General features: G+C 42.3%; 1 protein-coding gene across 1 annotated transcript in view; it reads left to right on the top strand.

Annotated features, from left to right (window-relative positions):
• Nucleotides 1-19,117, top strand: part of KSR2 (kinase suppressor of ras 2) — a 2,560,931-nt gene that overhangs the window by 401,633 nt on the left and 2,140,181 nt on the right. Inside the window, exon 3 of the mRNA XM_069619206.1 lies at nt 9,873-10,023. Coding sequence (XP_069475307.1) covers nt 9,873-10,023 — 151 coding nt within the window. The remainder of the gene's footprint in view (nt 1-9,872; nt 10,024-19,117) is intronic.

Consider the following 19,117-nt stretch of genomic DNA (forward strand, 5'->3'; position numbering starts at 1 on the left):
GTTCTGGAAACTCCTCAAAACCTTCCTCTTCTTCTCTTCCTCTTTCTCTCTCCCTCTCCCCTGTTAACCTTCTTTCTCTTCTCTCCTGCTTCCTTCCTCTTCCCCAACCTGCTCAGTTCGCTGACTGGTCGCCTGGTGTGCCCCCAGAGCCTACAGGTCCCAGGATCCCCCGCAAGTCTCGCACTTTCCTCCGGGCCTCTGCACTCTGCTTGACACTACTGCACTCTGAATACATTCCATGAGAGGGGCACCCACTCTGCACTTAACGCAGGCCCCTGCTGAACTGGGCGCACTTGTCCCCCTCCCTCGCACTTCCTGTTTGCGCACTTGCACAACCTTGAATGTTGTCTGTCCTCCCTCTGTCTCCCCACCCTAGCTTGGTTGTGCCTGAAATACTCATGCATAGGTGCGTTAGATGACCAAACACCAATCAATCTGAAATGTTGCGTCTACTAGTACGGTAGATTATTGTTCTGTATGGCCTTTTGCCTCCTACCCCTTCTCTCCCCACTCTGTCACACACTTACACTAGTAGAAATGCCTGTGGCCTAGTATGCTATTTATTGTTAGATCATTCGGAATCTTCAAGGCCTAAGAATGACTACTGTATTCCTTTGTTCCCATCCCACCTTGAAGCGATTTGAAGCACTTGACTTGTGTATAAGCGCTTTACAAATTTACAATTACAATACCGTTGAGAACATTCATCCCGGGTTTTTATGCAAGTTATCAAAAGTGTACTACTATTCCCATGACCACCATAATTTTTGGATGAGGAGGAGTTGTTGTGTCTTTGTGCCCAGTATTACCATCAATTAAAACATGTTGTTTTGATAGTATAGGCCCTCTTCAGATCAGATTAAGCATTAGTAGAGCTCCTCTTAGTGGAATGCCATGGTCATGTCTCTGGTCTGTTGCTGTATTCATTGATGTGTAGATGTGTTCAAAGGGCAGACACTGTTTTTCTGACACTCCTGTTTATTTTGTTGGGTGTATTGTCTAATTTTAGGGGAGAGAACATACATGTATGCCACTTATCTTGAGGTCTGTTAATATTGGTGAAAACTGTAGTATTTTTTAAATAACATCTAATTTTTAAAATCTGTGGTATTTAAATTACCTTGATTAAGTGTTCCCGGAAGGTATATTTTGGGCAATTACAATTTCCAATCAACAGGTATCCTTGGATCAATCCTTGGATCAATAAGATACAGAAAACATTAACAGTAAATAGATTTATACTCAAATTACCTTTTTTATATCACAAAATATAACACCACAACTATCATAATTCAATATATTCTAACAAGACTATCAGAACACAATGCCACCAATTGTCAATCCACCATAAAAGAACATTTGATTAAGCGCTACCTACATGTTTAGTGCCTCTATGTGCATTTTCAAGGCTGTAAAATTAAAGAAAAATTGAAAGCCCCAAGTACAAAAACACAATCCTCATATGATTGACTTTCACAATGAACTGAAATAAATGCTGTACTGACCAGAATAGGTAACCTTATATTTTCATAAATTCATCAAATAAGAGAAATATAGTTGCTCATGATATTTTGAAGTCCGAAAATGATCCATACTCTAGACAATTTGCTTATTTATTTAATTTATTTGTCATTTATATAGTGTCTATACACTTAAACAAGCGTTTGAAAGCTCTTCCAACATTCTTAACAGGCATTGGAACATTCAGAATGGGCAAGTGCTATTTTTTTGGAGGTACAACATAGAATAAAGAGGCATACAAACTTATTACAACATATAACATCATTATTGTACGTGCCTGACTGTCGTTGCAATCATGCAAGAGCTATACATATAAGAGGAGAGGGGTAAGGAGGAGGGTAGAGCGAGACAAAACACAGCAACGAGAGGAAGAGGAAGTGCTGTGAACATAGAGGATAGGGGGGAGGATGGAGAAGAGGGGTAGAAGAGGACAGGGTAACGAAGGAAGAGGGTACAGAAAGTGAGCCGGAGAGCATACAAATGAAGTACCAGATGGAGGGTGCTGGATGTAAAACAACGTGATTCAAAGAGCATTAACATTTCACCTGCAAATTGTCATCCTATTCTGGGTTGTTTATTCAACTTCAATTTGATTTACATACACTTTGCAATTTTCAATGCTTTAGCGATGAAACATAAATTTATTGAAAAGCATGTGGACATAAATACAGAGCTAGCCACGGATTCTAGCTTGCCCAAAGATCAGAACCCCTGAAAAAATATCCGATAGGAGTTTTCAGATATGATGACATTGAAGGTTTTTCCCAATTAACTCTGGTAAGTTCAGAATACAATGCATTCTAAATATAATAAAAGCAGAAAACCAAAGAGCAGTAAAGGTATTTCCATCCAATAATAATAAACAATCGAAATAGTGATCTAATTTAAAAAGTGCTGAAAAGGCTTTCTTATTCAAATCTTACCAGAATTTAAAGATTTGAGGCTTGTCATTCAATTTCATTCAGTAATGCCTGTCCATTCTCGCCTCTACTTGGCATTTTCTGCTGCCAAATATATGAAAAAATGAACACATGAATAGATAGCCTAGGTGTAATCCCAAAAATATGACTATATGCTTCCAAAACATTTAGCCATCTTAAAATGTGTCTATCCTCATTCTGCCAGTTTGGGTTTGTCAAACTTTATTGTTGATTTAATTCTTCTTAGTATTCTAAAACTCAATAAGAGTTATTTTTCAAGCCTGACCTTATTTTTAACCAAAGAGACATATAGGAAAAATTGCTCTATTTGTCGCATAACATCCAATAGTGTTTTATTGCTGTTAATACATCTGGGGGTTGAAATAGGAACACCATTTGGTGTGAAGGGACTAAGGTCCTCAAAAATCTATTGTCCAGATAGTGTTGTGCCCTTAACATTATTCAAAACTGCAGTCTATATGCTCCGTGAATACATAACTGTAATTTTGCCAGAACCATTTCTTATGTATTCAAAGATCAAGGACTCAATTTATAATATTGGTTTAAGTGTGAAGTCTTTGACTATACTTCTGATTGAAAATGTATTATTTCAATAACCACAGTACTAAGGTTACATATAGTGAAACTTGCAAGACCACATGCAGGCAGAATATTCCTCAAAGATTTTTTTAAATGTTTTGTCATTACACATTTAATACTGGTTCCTGTTGAGCTGTAGATCCAAACTACATCCCTTAGCCTTAGCTAAAGTTCTCGGTCTCATTCTTGATGTCCACTGACCATTATAATTTAGTCATTTCCAATGTAACAATATTTATCTACAGAACATTTAGCGTGCACTTTGTTCCCAAGCACAGACAATGGTTGCATTATTTCTTCATTTTTAATACCACAGTACATTTCTCCTTCCTATGGGGCAAAGTCGTGACTCTGTCCAATAAAGCCAGTACTTCAGACACAGTAAGAGCACACTTGTCTTCACGATGCCGAATAATGACAGTGCGGTAACTGTATACACCCATGATGGCTTTGCCCAACAAGACCAATGCCAGTAGTGGCAGCCTGCAAGAAGGATTTATGAGGAACCTTTTGTGGCATGTTTCCTTGGTTGAAGAGTGAAGGGAAGGTTGCCCGCTGACCCCACAGGTCCTGAAGAAGAGGGACAGTATTAGGGAAGGATGTTTAGATATATATTCTGGGAAACCTATATGATGTAACAAATTGCGTTTGTCTGACCACCCACTAGTTGACCATAGTCCACTACGAATGGTCTGACATTAGACCGTGAGATGTAGTGAATGGTCTATTTGATCATTGGCACATAGTTGATAATGTCATCTATGTTCTACCTTTTTTCACATGAACAATGTTTACATGTTGGGGGTGAATTAGATGTTCTTTATTTAATGTATTTGTATGATGAATGATGGTTATGTGTAACAGTTTTTAAAGACACAGCACACTCCAGACCAGGACTCTTTCCACTGGTAAGGGATGTGGCGCACAATAAAAATGCTTTTAAATGTATTAATTTCTGATTCTCACATCCCCCTTGACAAACACCCTGTGTCGCAATGGACCATGAACCAGGCCGGTGTGTAATAATTAAATATTTATTTTTAAATTCAAATGAAAATCAAACGGATCCAATGTAGGGCAGCGATCACCAGTATGGTGATAATTACACAGAAAAATGATATGATACACTTAATTTAACTTTCTGACATCAGATACATCAATGTAAATATGAATGGAAGCAAGATCACTTTTTGATCATACTTTGGGAAGGAAATCAGTGCAGCATAAATCACACGAGGTAGAATTGCAATTTCTTATCTTTCACAGGGTTAAACAAGCACACAGCTAAGGAAATGGGCTAAACAGTCCAAATAGAAAATCGTTTTTTCTGATGAAGTACAAAGGCACATAACAGGTATGATACTGAAGTGAAAGGATGACTTTTTATGGGGGATGGTATGGGGTTCTTTATAGGAAAGGAAAATCGGATTTTAGAATGGAAACAATTTCATGGGCAAACTCGTTTTTGTTAGCAAAATGATTTGTTTTACTGAGACTATATTTTAGTGGCTAGATTATTAAAGAAAGACACTGCACGCAAGGGGGTTAATTTGCAATTTTAACCAATTCGTGCCACTTTCATCCTTATGGGAAATTAATTTATTTCAAAAATGGTACTAAGGATTTACACAAACGACTGAAGTGATTTGAAAAGAATTACGCTAACACATGGAGACTAACACTGAATCTTCTAAGGACAGGATACACAAAGGATGCTAACAATTTGGGAAGTTACTAGTGTTCTTATAGGATTTGTTATAGTATTGGGACAGAATGCAGGGTAACAGAGTGGGGTATGCAGTTTTTGGTACTGGGAAGGGTGATACTTACAAAATGGACTTGAGTTGGTGAATTGGGACAGCTTAGCTGGGTCTCTGAACAACGAGGCAAGAATCTGGTCACTGGTCAGCAGCTGGGCTCTCCTTTAAGGGAACAGCGGGCAACAAGGGTCTGGTCACTGTGGACAGTGGGATGCATCAGCTGGGCAAAGACGGGTCTGGTCACTGGATTCTCCCAAAGGGATCAGCAGCCTTTCCTCTTTTCTCCCTGAATTATTTGTATTTTTGTAGGGTTTAGTTCTGGGTAGGTGGTTCTGCCTGGGTAGGAGGTTCTGCATAGGTGGTTCTGCCTGGATATGAGGTTCTGGATGGGTGGTTCTGCCTGGATCTGGATCAGGATAGGTGGTTCTGGATCTTGGAATCTTGCAGGGTGGAATTTTGAATGTTGAATCCTTGAAGGTCTGGATTTTGAATGTCCTGAATCTCCGTATGCCTCCCTCTTATATAAGCAGGATGAAATCAGAGAATGTTTACTATGTGGGTGGAAGTAACCTGGACATACCTCTTGGATGGGATAGGTCAGGCTGTGGATGTCGCCACCTCCCTGCAGGGGGATTGGTTCCAGGGAAGTGACATCAGTTTAAGTGTGTGTGTTTTATGACATGCTTTGTTTCATCACAGTTATTTTTACCTAAATAAGTTATATATTTACAATCGTTATCGTCATAAAAATCAGATAGGCAGATCCCATATTTTACAAGGAATATGCCATTTCAAACGGCAAGGCTGTGCGATGCTGCATTGCCCTATGGGCACCATTTCGCAGTTTTTCACAGGAAACATTTTATCTAAAATTCTACAAATGGCTACACATAAGCCTAAGAGTGTCCGGCATATTTTCTTCAAATTTAACATCTGTGTCATGTACACTTTCCCCAGAAATGCCTTTTTAATGCCATTCACATCCACCACATGCCAAGAAAGACCCACATAGTCTTATCTCGATTATACAAAAATTACATTAAAAACCATCATCATTTCACATTACTGCTTATTACGATTATTGAAATTAACGTCTTAATGTAAAAAGTCTTTTAAATCAAATGGGCTGGATTTGTCCCCAAATGTGGGCGGTCTTTCCAACCCCCCAGCCAAATGTCTTTCTTTGTGTAACACTCACCTGGTTCCCACGGGGGCGCTGGTCTAGTCTGGATTGCTGTGGCCTATTCTAGCGTGATGCGCAGGACCCGGAACACCGATTGGACAGGACCTCCAAATCGTGCTTGCCTGGCCCGTAGGAATATTCTTCTGCAGATGAGAAAGGGGATTAACAGTCTGCAGAATAGTGTGCTAGCTCCCCCGTTTCCCCCTTCGTTCCTCTCTAACTTCCTCCAAACCCCGGTTTAAGCTCACCTTATGGTTTGGAAGGATGAACTCCCCATCCTGCTTCTGGCGCAGGGGCGCGTGTTCGTCCAGTTACTTCACTGGTTTAAAGAATGGTGCTGGCAAAATCCACTTGACTTTCCTGAGCGATGCGCCGTAAGTATGAAAGTTCAAAGTTCAAGTGAGGCCCCCTTTATGTTGTCTTTCTAACCTGTGATCTGTCCTTTATTTCAGGTGCAGAATGAAGGCGATGCGTCGAGGGGTTAAACTTCCGAGGTGAGTAGTGATGAGGGCGATCCCTCTTAATGTCCTTATCATTCCCCAGAAATGTCTCTTGTCCTTTCCCCGTAGGGGCCGGGGTACGGTACCTTCCAACGGGGCGGCGCCGACCTGAAATGTGGAAGAAAAGCTGGTAAGTATTATGGCTGTTAATCAGGCTTTCCTTCTGTGTTCCTTCTGCTCACCTTTTGTTTCTTCCTCTCTCCCCTAGGTGCAGAGATGTGGCGTCCGATGCTGACAGCCGCGATGGAGCCGGGAGATGTCTCGAGGACAGGTGAGTGAAGCATGGCGCTGCAGCGAGCAACGCGATGCTTTTAAATGGAAGTCTTTCTCCAGGGATGCTGGCGAGAAGATTCCGGATGCAGGTAAGAAGTTTGAAATAGTCCTTGGTTTTCACCTTTCTCTTCTCTTCCTTCCTTGCAGGTCTTCCAGGTTCGAGGCGGGTGTGGCTGGAGTCCAGGAGCAGGAGCAGACACGGTGAGCATTAAGCTGCAGGAAGCAGCAGAACGCGAAGCATGAGCTGCTGTCTGGGCGTGGTTTAAATAGCCTCCAAAGAAGTCCCAGGTATGTATCCTTCCCCAACTAGGTATGTATCCTTCCCTGGCCACGCCCGAGTGAAAAAATAGTCCCTATGAAAAAATAGTCCCTTTCAGGTCTCAGGGAGGCCTGAAGCGTGCAGCATGGTCTGCATCAGGTAAGCGCACAAAACACCTCCCTTTATGAGCCTGGCGCCTATGGCGCCAGGCCTGAGTATAAAGAGCCCCTATAAGGGGCCGCTGGGCTTTTACCCGAGGGCATGATGCCTGCTTCCGGGGGTGCTGGGCCTGGCCTGGTGCTCCGGGGGCAGGCATCATGACACTTTGGTCAGCTTGCACAGGGGTTGCCATGACTCCCCTTTGATCCTAGACAGTTGAAGCTGAGGAAAGGTGTCAAAGGAATTCTCTCTTCTGTGACAGTGTTAGTTCCCCTTGGTCCATTGTCCCTTGCTGCAGAAATGCCAGTTAGTCTGACAAGGTTGCAACTTTCCACACCTCTGGGCCTTTCAGATTTGTCAAGGGGCCTCCTTTCCTATGGGGGCTGGTACATTTTAAGTGCCTGCCTTGCCAAACTGGTTCTGCTGTTTTCAAACATTTCTTTTTCCTTTTCTCTCTTTCTTCCCCAGAACCAAAGTCTTTTTGTAAATAAATATAATATACATTTAAACCACCCCAGTCCCACACCTTACTACTGTTTCTGCCGTCTGAGTATTCGGGATGATATCACATTTAGCTTTCAAAGTGTCATTTCACTGCTTTGCAAAAGCAGCTTTACAAGTGTGCTTCTTAGCTCATGTACATTTCACCCAACGTGGTTTCTTGTGCATTCATTTTATGAAAGGCTTTTACAGATCAGGTCAATTTCTATACACAGGGATATGCTTGGAAAATGGTTTCTGTGTAATAGACATATAGCAAGAGAGAGAGGGAGCTTTCTTTTGAAGTATTTTGCGTGGGTTAATTTGTTTCCAAAGTGAATGCTAGCCCTGCGGACTGAAATAAAATTCCCTGCTCTTCACAGACTTTATTTGACAAAACAATGCCATTCAGGGAGGGATGGCCCTCATTTGATGGTGTTCAACTTGAAATAGATGGACATGGCTGTGTTTTACTAGAACAAAACTGTTTTTAAAATCAGGACATTTTCTTGTGCAGTTTTAAGTTATTTGAGATGACAGCTCAGCAGCGGTGAGCCATTCTCCCTTTGAATTATTCTCTTTGGATTCACCTGAAGAAAATAAATGCAGCCATTCTCAGGATGTCTACGTTCCATCTCGCCCCATATGTGCTCAGCAGACAGAGCACAGCCATTATTTTTGTAACTGCTAAAATGCAGTTTTGTGATGCAGGGGATTTCTGTTGGTCTGGTAAATGTACCCCACATATCTACCGATTTTATTGAATGTAACATTTTGTATACCTTTTCTACAAATAATTGATATTATTATATAGTAGTACTTGTTTCTTTTTGCTCTGTGTTCTTCCTTGAGAATTTATTTTAGAAATTATGATTGTATATTTAAAAATCGTTACATTGAAAATGAGTTTGCTCTTTCTCGACTGACTAACATGTCTTGTATGTTAGCCTGGCAGTACCAGCCACTATAGGCCAGTACTGCCACCCACTGTAAAAACGCACTTCTCTTGGTTTTGTCAAATTATGACGGTACATTTTTGGCTTGTTTGTAAGTATTAGAGATTTTCAAAGCACTGCTAATATTTGCCCAGGTATTCACACCATTTTGCAGCTGCTACCATTGATGGCCAGTTGATACCACTATGGCATTAACTGGCAAATGCTTCTACCATTTCTAAACACAAGACAAAACTGTTGCCATTACCAGTGCCTGTTCTGCACTTGCATATACACTCATTTTGTTAGTGCACCTCTCCCTGCAGAGTCGGAGCATTGCATAATTTGAGTGTGTATTAAAATGCCGTCCATTTCTTTACCATTGCTATCTTGCTGTTCTTGCTTTAGTGATACATTTCCCAGAATTTTAAACAATGTTTTTGTCTATTACCACCTATCGCCAACGTAACTAGCTATGTTGAAGTAGTTTAACCTTCTATTTAAAAAAAGGTTGTTGCAGATGGAAAGCAACAGGTTCCGCAACCTCTCTCCTGCATTTCTGCAAATAAGTTATTTGGAAGCGTTTCTTACACCATTATTAAGCTCAGCTCCTAACATCCTTTTCTGATTGTTGTGAATGAAAATCAGAACAGACTTGTTTTGCAAGTCAGTGCTAATTGCTTTTTACGCATGCTTACTATCAACTGGATCACTTAAAATGACACACAAAGCATCAAAGGGCCTACCTACTCACTGCAAAATGTGTCCTTTAGAAATGTTACCAAATTAAAGTTATTGCCATTATTTGGATGGCACCTTCTGTAGAGGTGCAAACGTTTTTAACACATCTGTCTGTAATAACCGGCATTCTTGTTGGAGAAAACTGCCATTGCAATTTCACTGTACCAGAAAGAGAGAACAATCTGCTTTGCTGCTCCTGTAGCCGTTCCCATGTTGGATTTTCGTTGTTCACATGTCATCTTCATTGCCTTAATTACCACGTAGCCTCAGATTGACCTGATACAGCATTAGTTATGATAGGTTATTTAGAACACGCTTAATACCTAGAGGTTTCTAATCACGGACCCGGGGATCAAACCTGTGTTGCTTTGTGTCGTCTTGCTTCCAAGGCAAGCATGTTGCCACTGAGCTATCCTCCTGAGACATTGTTATGTTTTGCCTGCCTTTAAATTACCTTTTAAAATATGATTTTGTTAGAAAGTGTGTAAAGATCATGTGGTACTGTGATTGGTTACTAATTTGGATGTTCTCCATTGAACAGGAAATTGACCCTGGCCAATTGACACTGGAAGAGTTGCTGGAAATGGCAGATGAGCAGGTGTGCGAGACAGTGATGAGGTTTGGTGCGACTACCGAGGAGTGTGCACGACTGAATGCTTCCCTCTCCTGCCTCAGGAGTGTCCATAAGTCAGGTTAGTGAGCCGTGTAAACTAGTTAAAAAGATCACCGAAGTTCAGTGCCTGCCAGTATCTTATGCCCAATAGTAGAGATGCTGTTCCTTTTATAAAAAAAGTATTTGTCTATTGACACAAACTGAACATATCATAATACTATTATTACCCAGCAAGAGCAGACGGAAAATAAAGTAAGTTATAGTCATATTGTTATTGTAGGTGTGGGTGAGGCTATTGTAGGCGAGTTGTCTCACTGCTTGCCCTATGTGCTGTACATTGTTTAGAAATGTACAAATCCTGATTCTGAGTGTGGTAATTTAGTATAATTATGTACACAGAAAATGGAATAAAGTACAGAGGCTTTATTTAACAGAAAATGGTTTGTCACAGAGCCAAACATTCTAAGTCTAGTCTTTGTGTTGCCTCAATGTTTCTCACACTTCATCTTTAAGAACTCGGCCTTCAAGTCCTGCCACCTGCTTCAAAAGCAATACAGACTCTGTCCTATCCAAGAAGAGAGTCCACATCCAAGCCTGTGTCCCTGCGGCATAACAACACGGCCAAACTCTTTAAAATATGCAAGGAGCTGGCCAATCCTTATGCAGTTTCCACCTCTCCTGTTCCCTCCCAGGCCTTCTGTATGGATCTGGCTTCTCACTTCACCACTAAAACTCAGAACATCCTGTCCTCTCTCTCCTCTTCTTCTACCTCTCTCTCCTCTCCCTCTACCTCTCTCGGCCCCCTCTAGCTGCCTGTCCTCCTCCTTTCTCCGCCAACACCTGACAATGTTTCGAGACAAGTCCGATCTATGAAAGTGTCATCCAAAAAGGTGCTTCCCTGCTCCTCCAGAACCATCAAGGACCACATTGACACCCTTGCTCCAGCCTTGGCCGATTTATGCAATCACGCTTTCGCCACTGGATCCTTCCCCTCTCTCCTCAAGCACTCCCTCCATAAATATTCTTCTGCCGATCCTACCTGGCAAACAATAACCCGATCTCAATCACTCCTTTCCTGGGCAAACTCTTGGAAAAGCTGGCCATCTCCCAGCTTACACTCCACACTGAATCTGTTGGTTATCTCCATGACCATCAATCAGGCTTCAGAGCAGACAGAAGCATGGAAACTGCTCTCTTGAACACCTGTGAAGATCTGGTCACGAATCTTGATTCTAGCCTTCCTTCTGTCCTCATCCTCCTTGACGTTTCCTCTGCCTTTGACACAGTCAATCACGGCATTCTGATCAAATGACTCTGAGAGAACCTGGGCATCACTGATCTGGCCCTGGAGTGGTTGACCTCCTTCCTCCTGGACTGACCCTCCCAGGTCCAACTTGGATCCTTTCTCTCCATCACCTCTCTCTCCACATGTGGTGTTCTCCATGGCTCTATCATCTCATCCTGGCTCTTAAATGTCTACTTGGCCCCTTGGGCCCACCTGATCTCTACCTTCTGCTCTAACTTTCAGTGTTATGCAGATGACACTCGGCTCTCTTTTAGGCCCTCCTCAGCTTCCTATTTTGTCTCGCTCATTCCCGACTGTCCGCAATTCAGGATTGGTGTGCCTCCAATAATCTCTGCCCTAGTGCCAGTAAGACAGAGATCCTTCTCATTTGGACCTCTGCTCCCACTTTCCCTCTCACTCTGTCCACCCTCCTTTGGCCCTCTTCCTTTGCCTTCATGTGAGGCTAAAAACCTTGGTGTCATCTTTGACTCCACTCTCTCCTTCTCTCCTCACATCACGGACCTTGCCAAGAAGGCCCACTACCAGTTGCAACTCCTCAGAGGTATTCTTCCTCCTCTGAAGCTCATTGTCTCCATAGCCCTGGTTCTCTCTAGGCTGGACTACTACAACAGCTTCTGTCTCAATCTGCCGTCCTCTACTCTCCGCCCTCTGCAACTAATCCAGAACAGGACTGCGTGACTTGTCCTTGGCCTCAAGCCCAGGGATCGTATCTCTCCAGCCCTGAAATCTCTCCTCTGGCTCCTGGTGGCTGCAAGGATCGAGTTTAAGACCCTCTGCATCATCGACAAAGCTTTCTGGGCTTGGGCCCGCACTACATCCAACTTTCCCATCCAAAATACCTTCCTTCTCAAGCCCTTCGCTCAGCTACCTCTAAACTTTCTGAGGGTCAGATGCTTCTCCAGGCAGACAGTGGGGGGGGGGGGGTAGATCTCTCTCCTCTGCCAGTGCCTCCCACTGGAATGGCCTCCCTGTCCCTCGCTAACTTGAGCCGGACCACCTGAAGTTCCGGAAGCAGCTCAAGAACTGCCTTTCGCCTCTGCTTTCTCTCTCTCTCTCCCCTGCTGACCTACCTGTCTCCTGCACCGACTGGTTACTTGGCTACCCTCAGAGTCCACTGGGTACCAGCTTCCTCCATGATCAGTCTCCCCTGCACTGCCTCTGGGCCTGCCGCACACTTAGGGGCGGTAACTGTAACCTACAGTCCCCTGCTTCCTTGCACTTCCCCAGAGCTGTGCTGCCCTGGCTCCACTTCCTCAGAGCATTGCTGCCCTGATTGCATTCCCCCCCTTCCCTCTCCCTTGCACTCCCCCCTCCTCCCTTCCCCCTGTACTTTACATCGTAGCTCGTGCATGATCTGAATGACACAAGGCCTAGTAAGATCATTTGTTCTCGTCATACCTCTGTGTTCCTTCCTTTGTATTGTTGCGCCTAGAAACACTTGTGTACAGGTGTGCTATAAATGACATATCGTATCGTAAGATTCAATAGACAATGATTCTCCTTGCTATGAGTCTCTAAGAACTTTGTCGTCAATTTGCAGAATTAATTGTTTCTCTGTACAATCTGCGTATAAGTCTTTTAGGTATGCTTTCTTCACGTCCCAACATGTATTGTTCCTCTGTAGACACAAGTTCTCAATGTCTTTATGGATGTTGCCTTCAAGTCACAACAAAGTGTTTCTCAGTAAAATCAGTATTCGATGTCTCAAACGAGGTCGGATTTAACCTCTGAAGCAGTATCTGTCTGTAAACATAGTTAATCGATTCCTACTGGGATGTGGCCTTCATCACCCAGCATACCGGGGTGTTGGGGGTTGTAGTTCAAAACATCCAGCAGGCCAAAGGTTGGAACTCTGTAATTTAATTGTGTCCCGAGTGCAAGCCTCCCACAGAGTGAGTGAAGCCCATCTCCCATGTACTCAACTTTCATTGTTATTAAGATTGGAATGCATGATACACAATTGTAATAAAGAGTGCTTCAGTTGTGAATAGAAAATGTTTGGCCAATATGGAGAGCCTGTCATGTATTGGAATGAATGAAACTTTCTGCTGGTCAAGCCAAAAGTAGTGGAACTTTAGTATAATGTGTTCATAGCCGGAGGAACTAGTGGTCAGATTCCAGAGTTGGTGTCAGACTATTGTTAGAACTTCAAGAAATTGAATATTTGGTGGAGGGATGGTCTACCACATTCTGAGCTGGAAACGGGCATCAGCAGACACGGCAACACACTACATAAGTATCTCTATACTCTTATTAGACTTGCTCCATCTGTTACCTGCCTCTTGACGCTGCTGGTCCTAGTGTCTGAAGACCTCCCATGGATTGTCCTACGGTAGGCTAGATAGATGCAGAAAAGCTGGGTAGCAGGATGGTAAGGTGCAGACAACGGTCCCAACTCCCGTAAATCCAAATGAATACAATACTAACACAGTAAAATAGTAAATGGGCCAACATTACAGTAAAACACGCACTACTTTGTACTGCTGTACTACTGTTTTAAATATGCCTTTTAGTATGTAGTCTCCAGCTTTGCCACGGATAGAATATGTGAATGGCCCTTCTGAGTATGCCAGTATTTTCCGTGTGCCACTAAATCATTTTTGACAGAGGTTCTTAAAAAACCTGTCTAACCTAATGATCAAACTTACCAAATGTGACCTAACTAGCACTATACATATATAAAACCATATCTAAGCAGCTGCATATATAAATATATAAATGCCACGCACCTTAATAGGAAAAAGAGTTCTTAATAGTTGCCTTACTGTATCGTTCACTGTCCTTTCCCAGCTGTTCATTTAAATATGACTTTTATGATGGACCAGAAGCTGGAGGAGTGGCTGAGAATATGTTGCACCCTGATTGGCTGTAGGCGGTCACTAGGGAGTTTTGGTATCGCAAGACATATATGGTAGGTGCAGCCTGGGTTGATGCTGGCAGGCTGGAGAGTACAGAGGAAGTCCTGGGCGGAGTGTGCAAGACTGCCAATGTAAATAAAATGGGAAGATGTGCCTGCAGCGTCCAAGTCCCAGGCCATGGAAACAGCGGGCATCCTTAGTGAACAATTAGTCCTGAGCCAGACGTACTGGGGTTGCCCAGGTGGAGAGCTGAAGTAGTGACGCCACTTGGAGAAGTGGGGCAGTGTCAGTGAAGTGCTTTGCTCCTCCCCCAAAGCTGCAGTCATGAATTGGTGGTGCTCCAACCAGCTCAGGGAGCACTGCATTGATAAAAAAACTGGGCAGCATCAGCCAGGTAATTTTTGGAGTGAAAACGGACATGTGGTTGGTGGCCTCCTATTAGCATTGGCATCAAGGCTCTCCTGAACGGTGGGTCAAACGCCAATGCACATGTAGCCCAAATGCTCCGTGCATGGGTGCAAACAAAGAGAAGTGTACCAAAGAGACAATGCTAATTGGGAGTTATGGTGCAGTTATGGCACAGCTACTCCAATGATCTAGTGTAAGAACACCAGTAAAGGAAAGTTGACCAAAGAAACCTTGTTAATTGGGAGGTCTGGTACAAGCTGCCCAAAGACTTCATGGGTACTGATAAAGGGAAGTGAACCAGAGAGACAATACCTATTGCGATATTGTGGTACAACTATACCAAAGACCTAGCATATTGACGCTGACCAAGTGAACCAAAGAGACAAGCCCATTGTCTACACAAAAACGGTACAAACATTCCAAAGACCTAGTGCAGGGACGCTGAAAGACCAGGGCAGAAGAGTGCATTGATATTCATTTTAAATAAATCTGCTCTACCAAGAAGCCCATGATTGCCAACTGTGGTAAGTCAGACGGGCATTTACATGTTTAAATACTACGCGCACACTCAACGAAGTAACTTCTGTTAAGTACCGCTTTGCCCGCCTTCCTGCTTGAGACGCTGTTTGTTCCTTGTGGCTACGGACCTGGACTACTGTGATCCAGTGTCCTGTGAGCACAAATATTTTCTATGTGCTAAGCAACGCCCACAACAGGGCTGGACTTCACATTGCTTCCATAAAAACGTGCTCGCCCGCGCACCCGCGCACGCAGCCTCAGCGAAGTACCTTCTGGTAAGTATCGCTTTGCCCACTTCGCCAGGCGTAGCTGAGCGTACTGATTTCTCTTTATTTTTACTTTCTATTTGGGACCATTGACCATAAGTGTATTTCTGTTATTCGTGTCTGTTGCTTGTAAGTATTTCGGATTATGTTCAATCATCTATAGTCCTTAAAATCGGGCGTGCCCGACTCTACTTCTTTTTCGTCAAAGATGGTGGCGTCAGGTAAGCCGCTTGCGTTAAGTAGAATGCATGTGTCAACTTTGCATACCCCTAGCTGCCATTGTAAAGCTTCATCAAATGTGTTTACAAATGTACCTAGTCTTGAGCGCATGCAAACATCCAATACACACTTACTCAATAATCTTCCTACTAATCCGTTGTTGCCTTTGGCAAGTACAACTTTACCTAGTTTTTTGCGATCTCCAACCTGTGTGTCTGAACTTCATCATCGCACTGCTTATGTGAAGATCTTCTCGCATAACATTGCACCGATGCAGCACCTGCTGTCTGATTCCACCTTGCTTGCAGCTGTCGGCTCTAAAATTCCAATCTCTACTAAGTCGCACGTACACATTCCAAGTGTCATTTACACCTTAAAAGAGTCAATGAATAATGTCAGTGATGATGATGTCTCTATTGATGCGACCCAATGTGCGTCCTATTGTAGTGATGCTTCACAACATCAAAATGGTGTCCAGTCATATTTTCGAATACAATATTTTCGAAAGTCAAAATGTCGAAAATATTTATTCGAAAATAAAAATGTCGAATTACAAAAATGTTCAATTTTTTTCGATTTTTTTTAAATTAATGTTTAAATAAATAATTAATAGTTTATTAAACATAATTTTTTTAAATAATTAAAGGTATATCCATGGTGGGTGGGGGGAATGGGGAGGAGGGGGGGTTGGGGTAGGGGTTTGGGATGTTTTTTTAAAATAATTAATTATTTAATTAATGTATTATTAAATATTTTTTTATCCATGGGGGATGTTGGGGGGGGATGGGGAGGAGGGGGGGTTGGGGTAGGGGTTTGGGATGGGGGATTGGGGGGACCCCCCATAAAAAACGTTAGTATTTGTGACATTTTACATAGTTATTTTAACATTGGTTTTTCGATTTTTTTTCGACATTTTATTTTCGAATTAATGACTTTTTCTATTATATGTATGTGTTTTCGACATTTTTGAACTCAACATTTTTGAACTCGACAGTTATGTAATTCGAAATTATGTTTTTTCGATATTATGACTATAAAACCATCAAAATGATATTTCTTCAATAATTAGTGCCTCTGATGATACCTCACAATATGTACAACCCACTCCGCGACAATGCCCTAAGGCACCGCCAAGCCAGTCGATGTTGCCGGCCAGCCCCATGATGTTAGAAATCACCTTATCTGCGATTAACACCACCATTTTGAGTGTATTTAAACTATTGGAACGGCTGGACGAAAAGGTCTCTAATCAGAGTTTACAAATCAACTCTATACATGACTGGTTTGCGACTTTGAAACACTCGCTTTACACTCCACTGCCTTCATCCTGTCCGATCTATACCACCATTTTAGATGATCCTATAACATATCCCATTGTGCCTGCTTTTCCCAATATTATTCGATCCCATGATGATCAGCCTTCCAGTTGTAAACCTCAATTAGGAGATGCCTCATGGATAAGCGTACCAACGGACCCTGAGGTTTTGTCCGCGGAGATTTCAAATGAGACTGATAAGGCTGATTCTCTCCCAGAACCTTCCTGTTTCCCAAATTTGCCTTCCTGCGATCTTCCTTCCATCTCTCGAAAATGCAAAATCAAAAAAAAGAAAACCCCTTCCCCAGCAATCCCTGATAAAAAAAAAAAAAATCCAAAAACATTGTTGTCCCCAAGATTTCAAAAAATTCTATTGCTACCTTTTTCAAAGCTGTTTCTACAGGCTCGACTTCAGAGTGTTATGCTGTTAAAAATACTTTCTTCAAAACAAAATATTCATATTCCAAAGAATATACCAGCTATTTCAGTTGAAGGCTCGCATTATTCCCCCCTAAGTAATCTTGTCAATGCCTTGACACAGTCCGTTGCAGATAGTTCTTTAAATCGTTTACCATCTGCACCAAATGATTTTCTTCCTAAGGCCATTCAAGTACATCCCTCTCATGATTTGTCAGCTAAAAGTTCTTCCGACATAAATCTTCCGCTTGAACATTTACAGCCCATCATTGATGACCATTCCAAATCTAAATCTCCAACGTTGCCTGGTCCTCTTGGACTCTCCCATCTTCCTTGGACCACATTAGGGAGATGGTCGAGAAGTACTTGCAAACTAAATCAGTACCTATTGCTCCTACTGTTTCGATGCCTCACGTTCCTACCACTACAATTTCCCATTCTGCTTCTACTATCATTCCTACACTACAAGGATGTTCTCCTTTGACTCAAAATCTTACTATAGACCCTCACCTCCAATATGCTAGCACAAATAAAGAATGTTGCTGATGCTATTATTTATAAACAAGTGAATGTGGACAAGCGCAACACTCGCTCAGAACAACTCACTGATATACCCCATCATGATTCCTCATATCCTCTGATTACGAGCTGCATTGCTAGCAATTCTAATGTTACTGAGTACAGTCAAGCTTCACAGATATCCATGGATGCCCAAATGCCTTCTGAGATGCCCTCTTTGTGCCCAATATCGTCCCATGCTTCACACACATAGACTACTACCCATCCTATTGAAAACAAATTACTTCCATCTGCGAACCACCCGCTTCCAAATGGTCACTCCCTTATGAAGTGCAGAGGAGATAAATTCCCTCTATATGATCTTAATAGACTGTGCATTTTGAACATACTTCATGATGTCGAGTCTCTCGAAAATGTCACCTTGAGCGATTTTGATCTTGTTGAATTCATTGCTGGTCAGGACTTTACTGTGGTTCGACTATGGATTCCTTCTGCCATTGTCGCTAAAGCAATTTGGAATGCTAAGCTTTCTATTTTGACATGGGTTTTCTAATATCTCAAGATACCAATAGATCTCATTCCTTGTTTGTTCCCATGGTTCCCTCTTAGATTGGCTCCTCCTTTTCCACCCCTTTATCACGCACTTATATATCTACTAAAAATCCATCATTCAATTCATAACCACAAAATATTCACAATAGTGTTCAGATAACCCTATGCAGTTGGAATACGAGGGGTCATGTTCACCTTCAGAACTCAATAGACAAGTTCACGCGCCACTATGATGTTTTGGTCTTTCAAGAGACATGGCTGACTATACCTCCTATATGGGACAACAATTCAATTGCTTTAATCTCTGCTAAGAGAGGAGATAAGGGACTACCAACTTCAGGCCTCCTGGTGGCGGCTAGGCTGACTTCTGTCTTTTCCATCAAACCTTTGCTTGCTTTTGATACATCTATTCAACTGGTCAAATTAATTGGACCATGTGGCAACATTGCTCTATTTAACATCTATCGCAACCCCTTGAAAGTATCCAACATTTTTTTCCAGGAGCTTTCTCTCATGTTAGAAATTGTTGCCCTTACAAAAGACATCACAGCAACTATTTTGGCTGGTGACATTAATCTCGATTCTATCAAACCAAAAACTGATGCTGCCAGCAATGATGCCCTTTTTTGGTCCACCTTTATGCCAGATCATAACCTTAAAATGGTGAATGGAGCAGTTTTGGGTGACTTATCCGTTGCCACCACCTGGCATAGAGATAAACTGGTCAGCACCATTGATTACATTTATGTTGACTTGACCTTGTTTTCAGATATTAAGTTCCTCGTTATTTCATC

This window comes from Ambystoma mexicanum, chromosome 10 (assembly GCF_040938575.1).
Source record: "Ambystoma mexicanum isolate Mex_15411 chromosome 10, UKY_AmexF1_1, whole genome shotgun sequence".
Taxonomy (NCBI): domain Eukaryota; kingdom Metazoa; phylum Chordata; class Amphibia; order Caudata; family Ambystomatidae; genus Ambystoma; species Ambystoma mexicanum.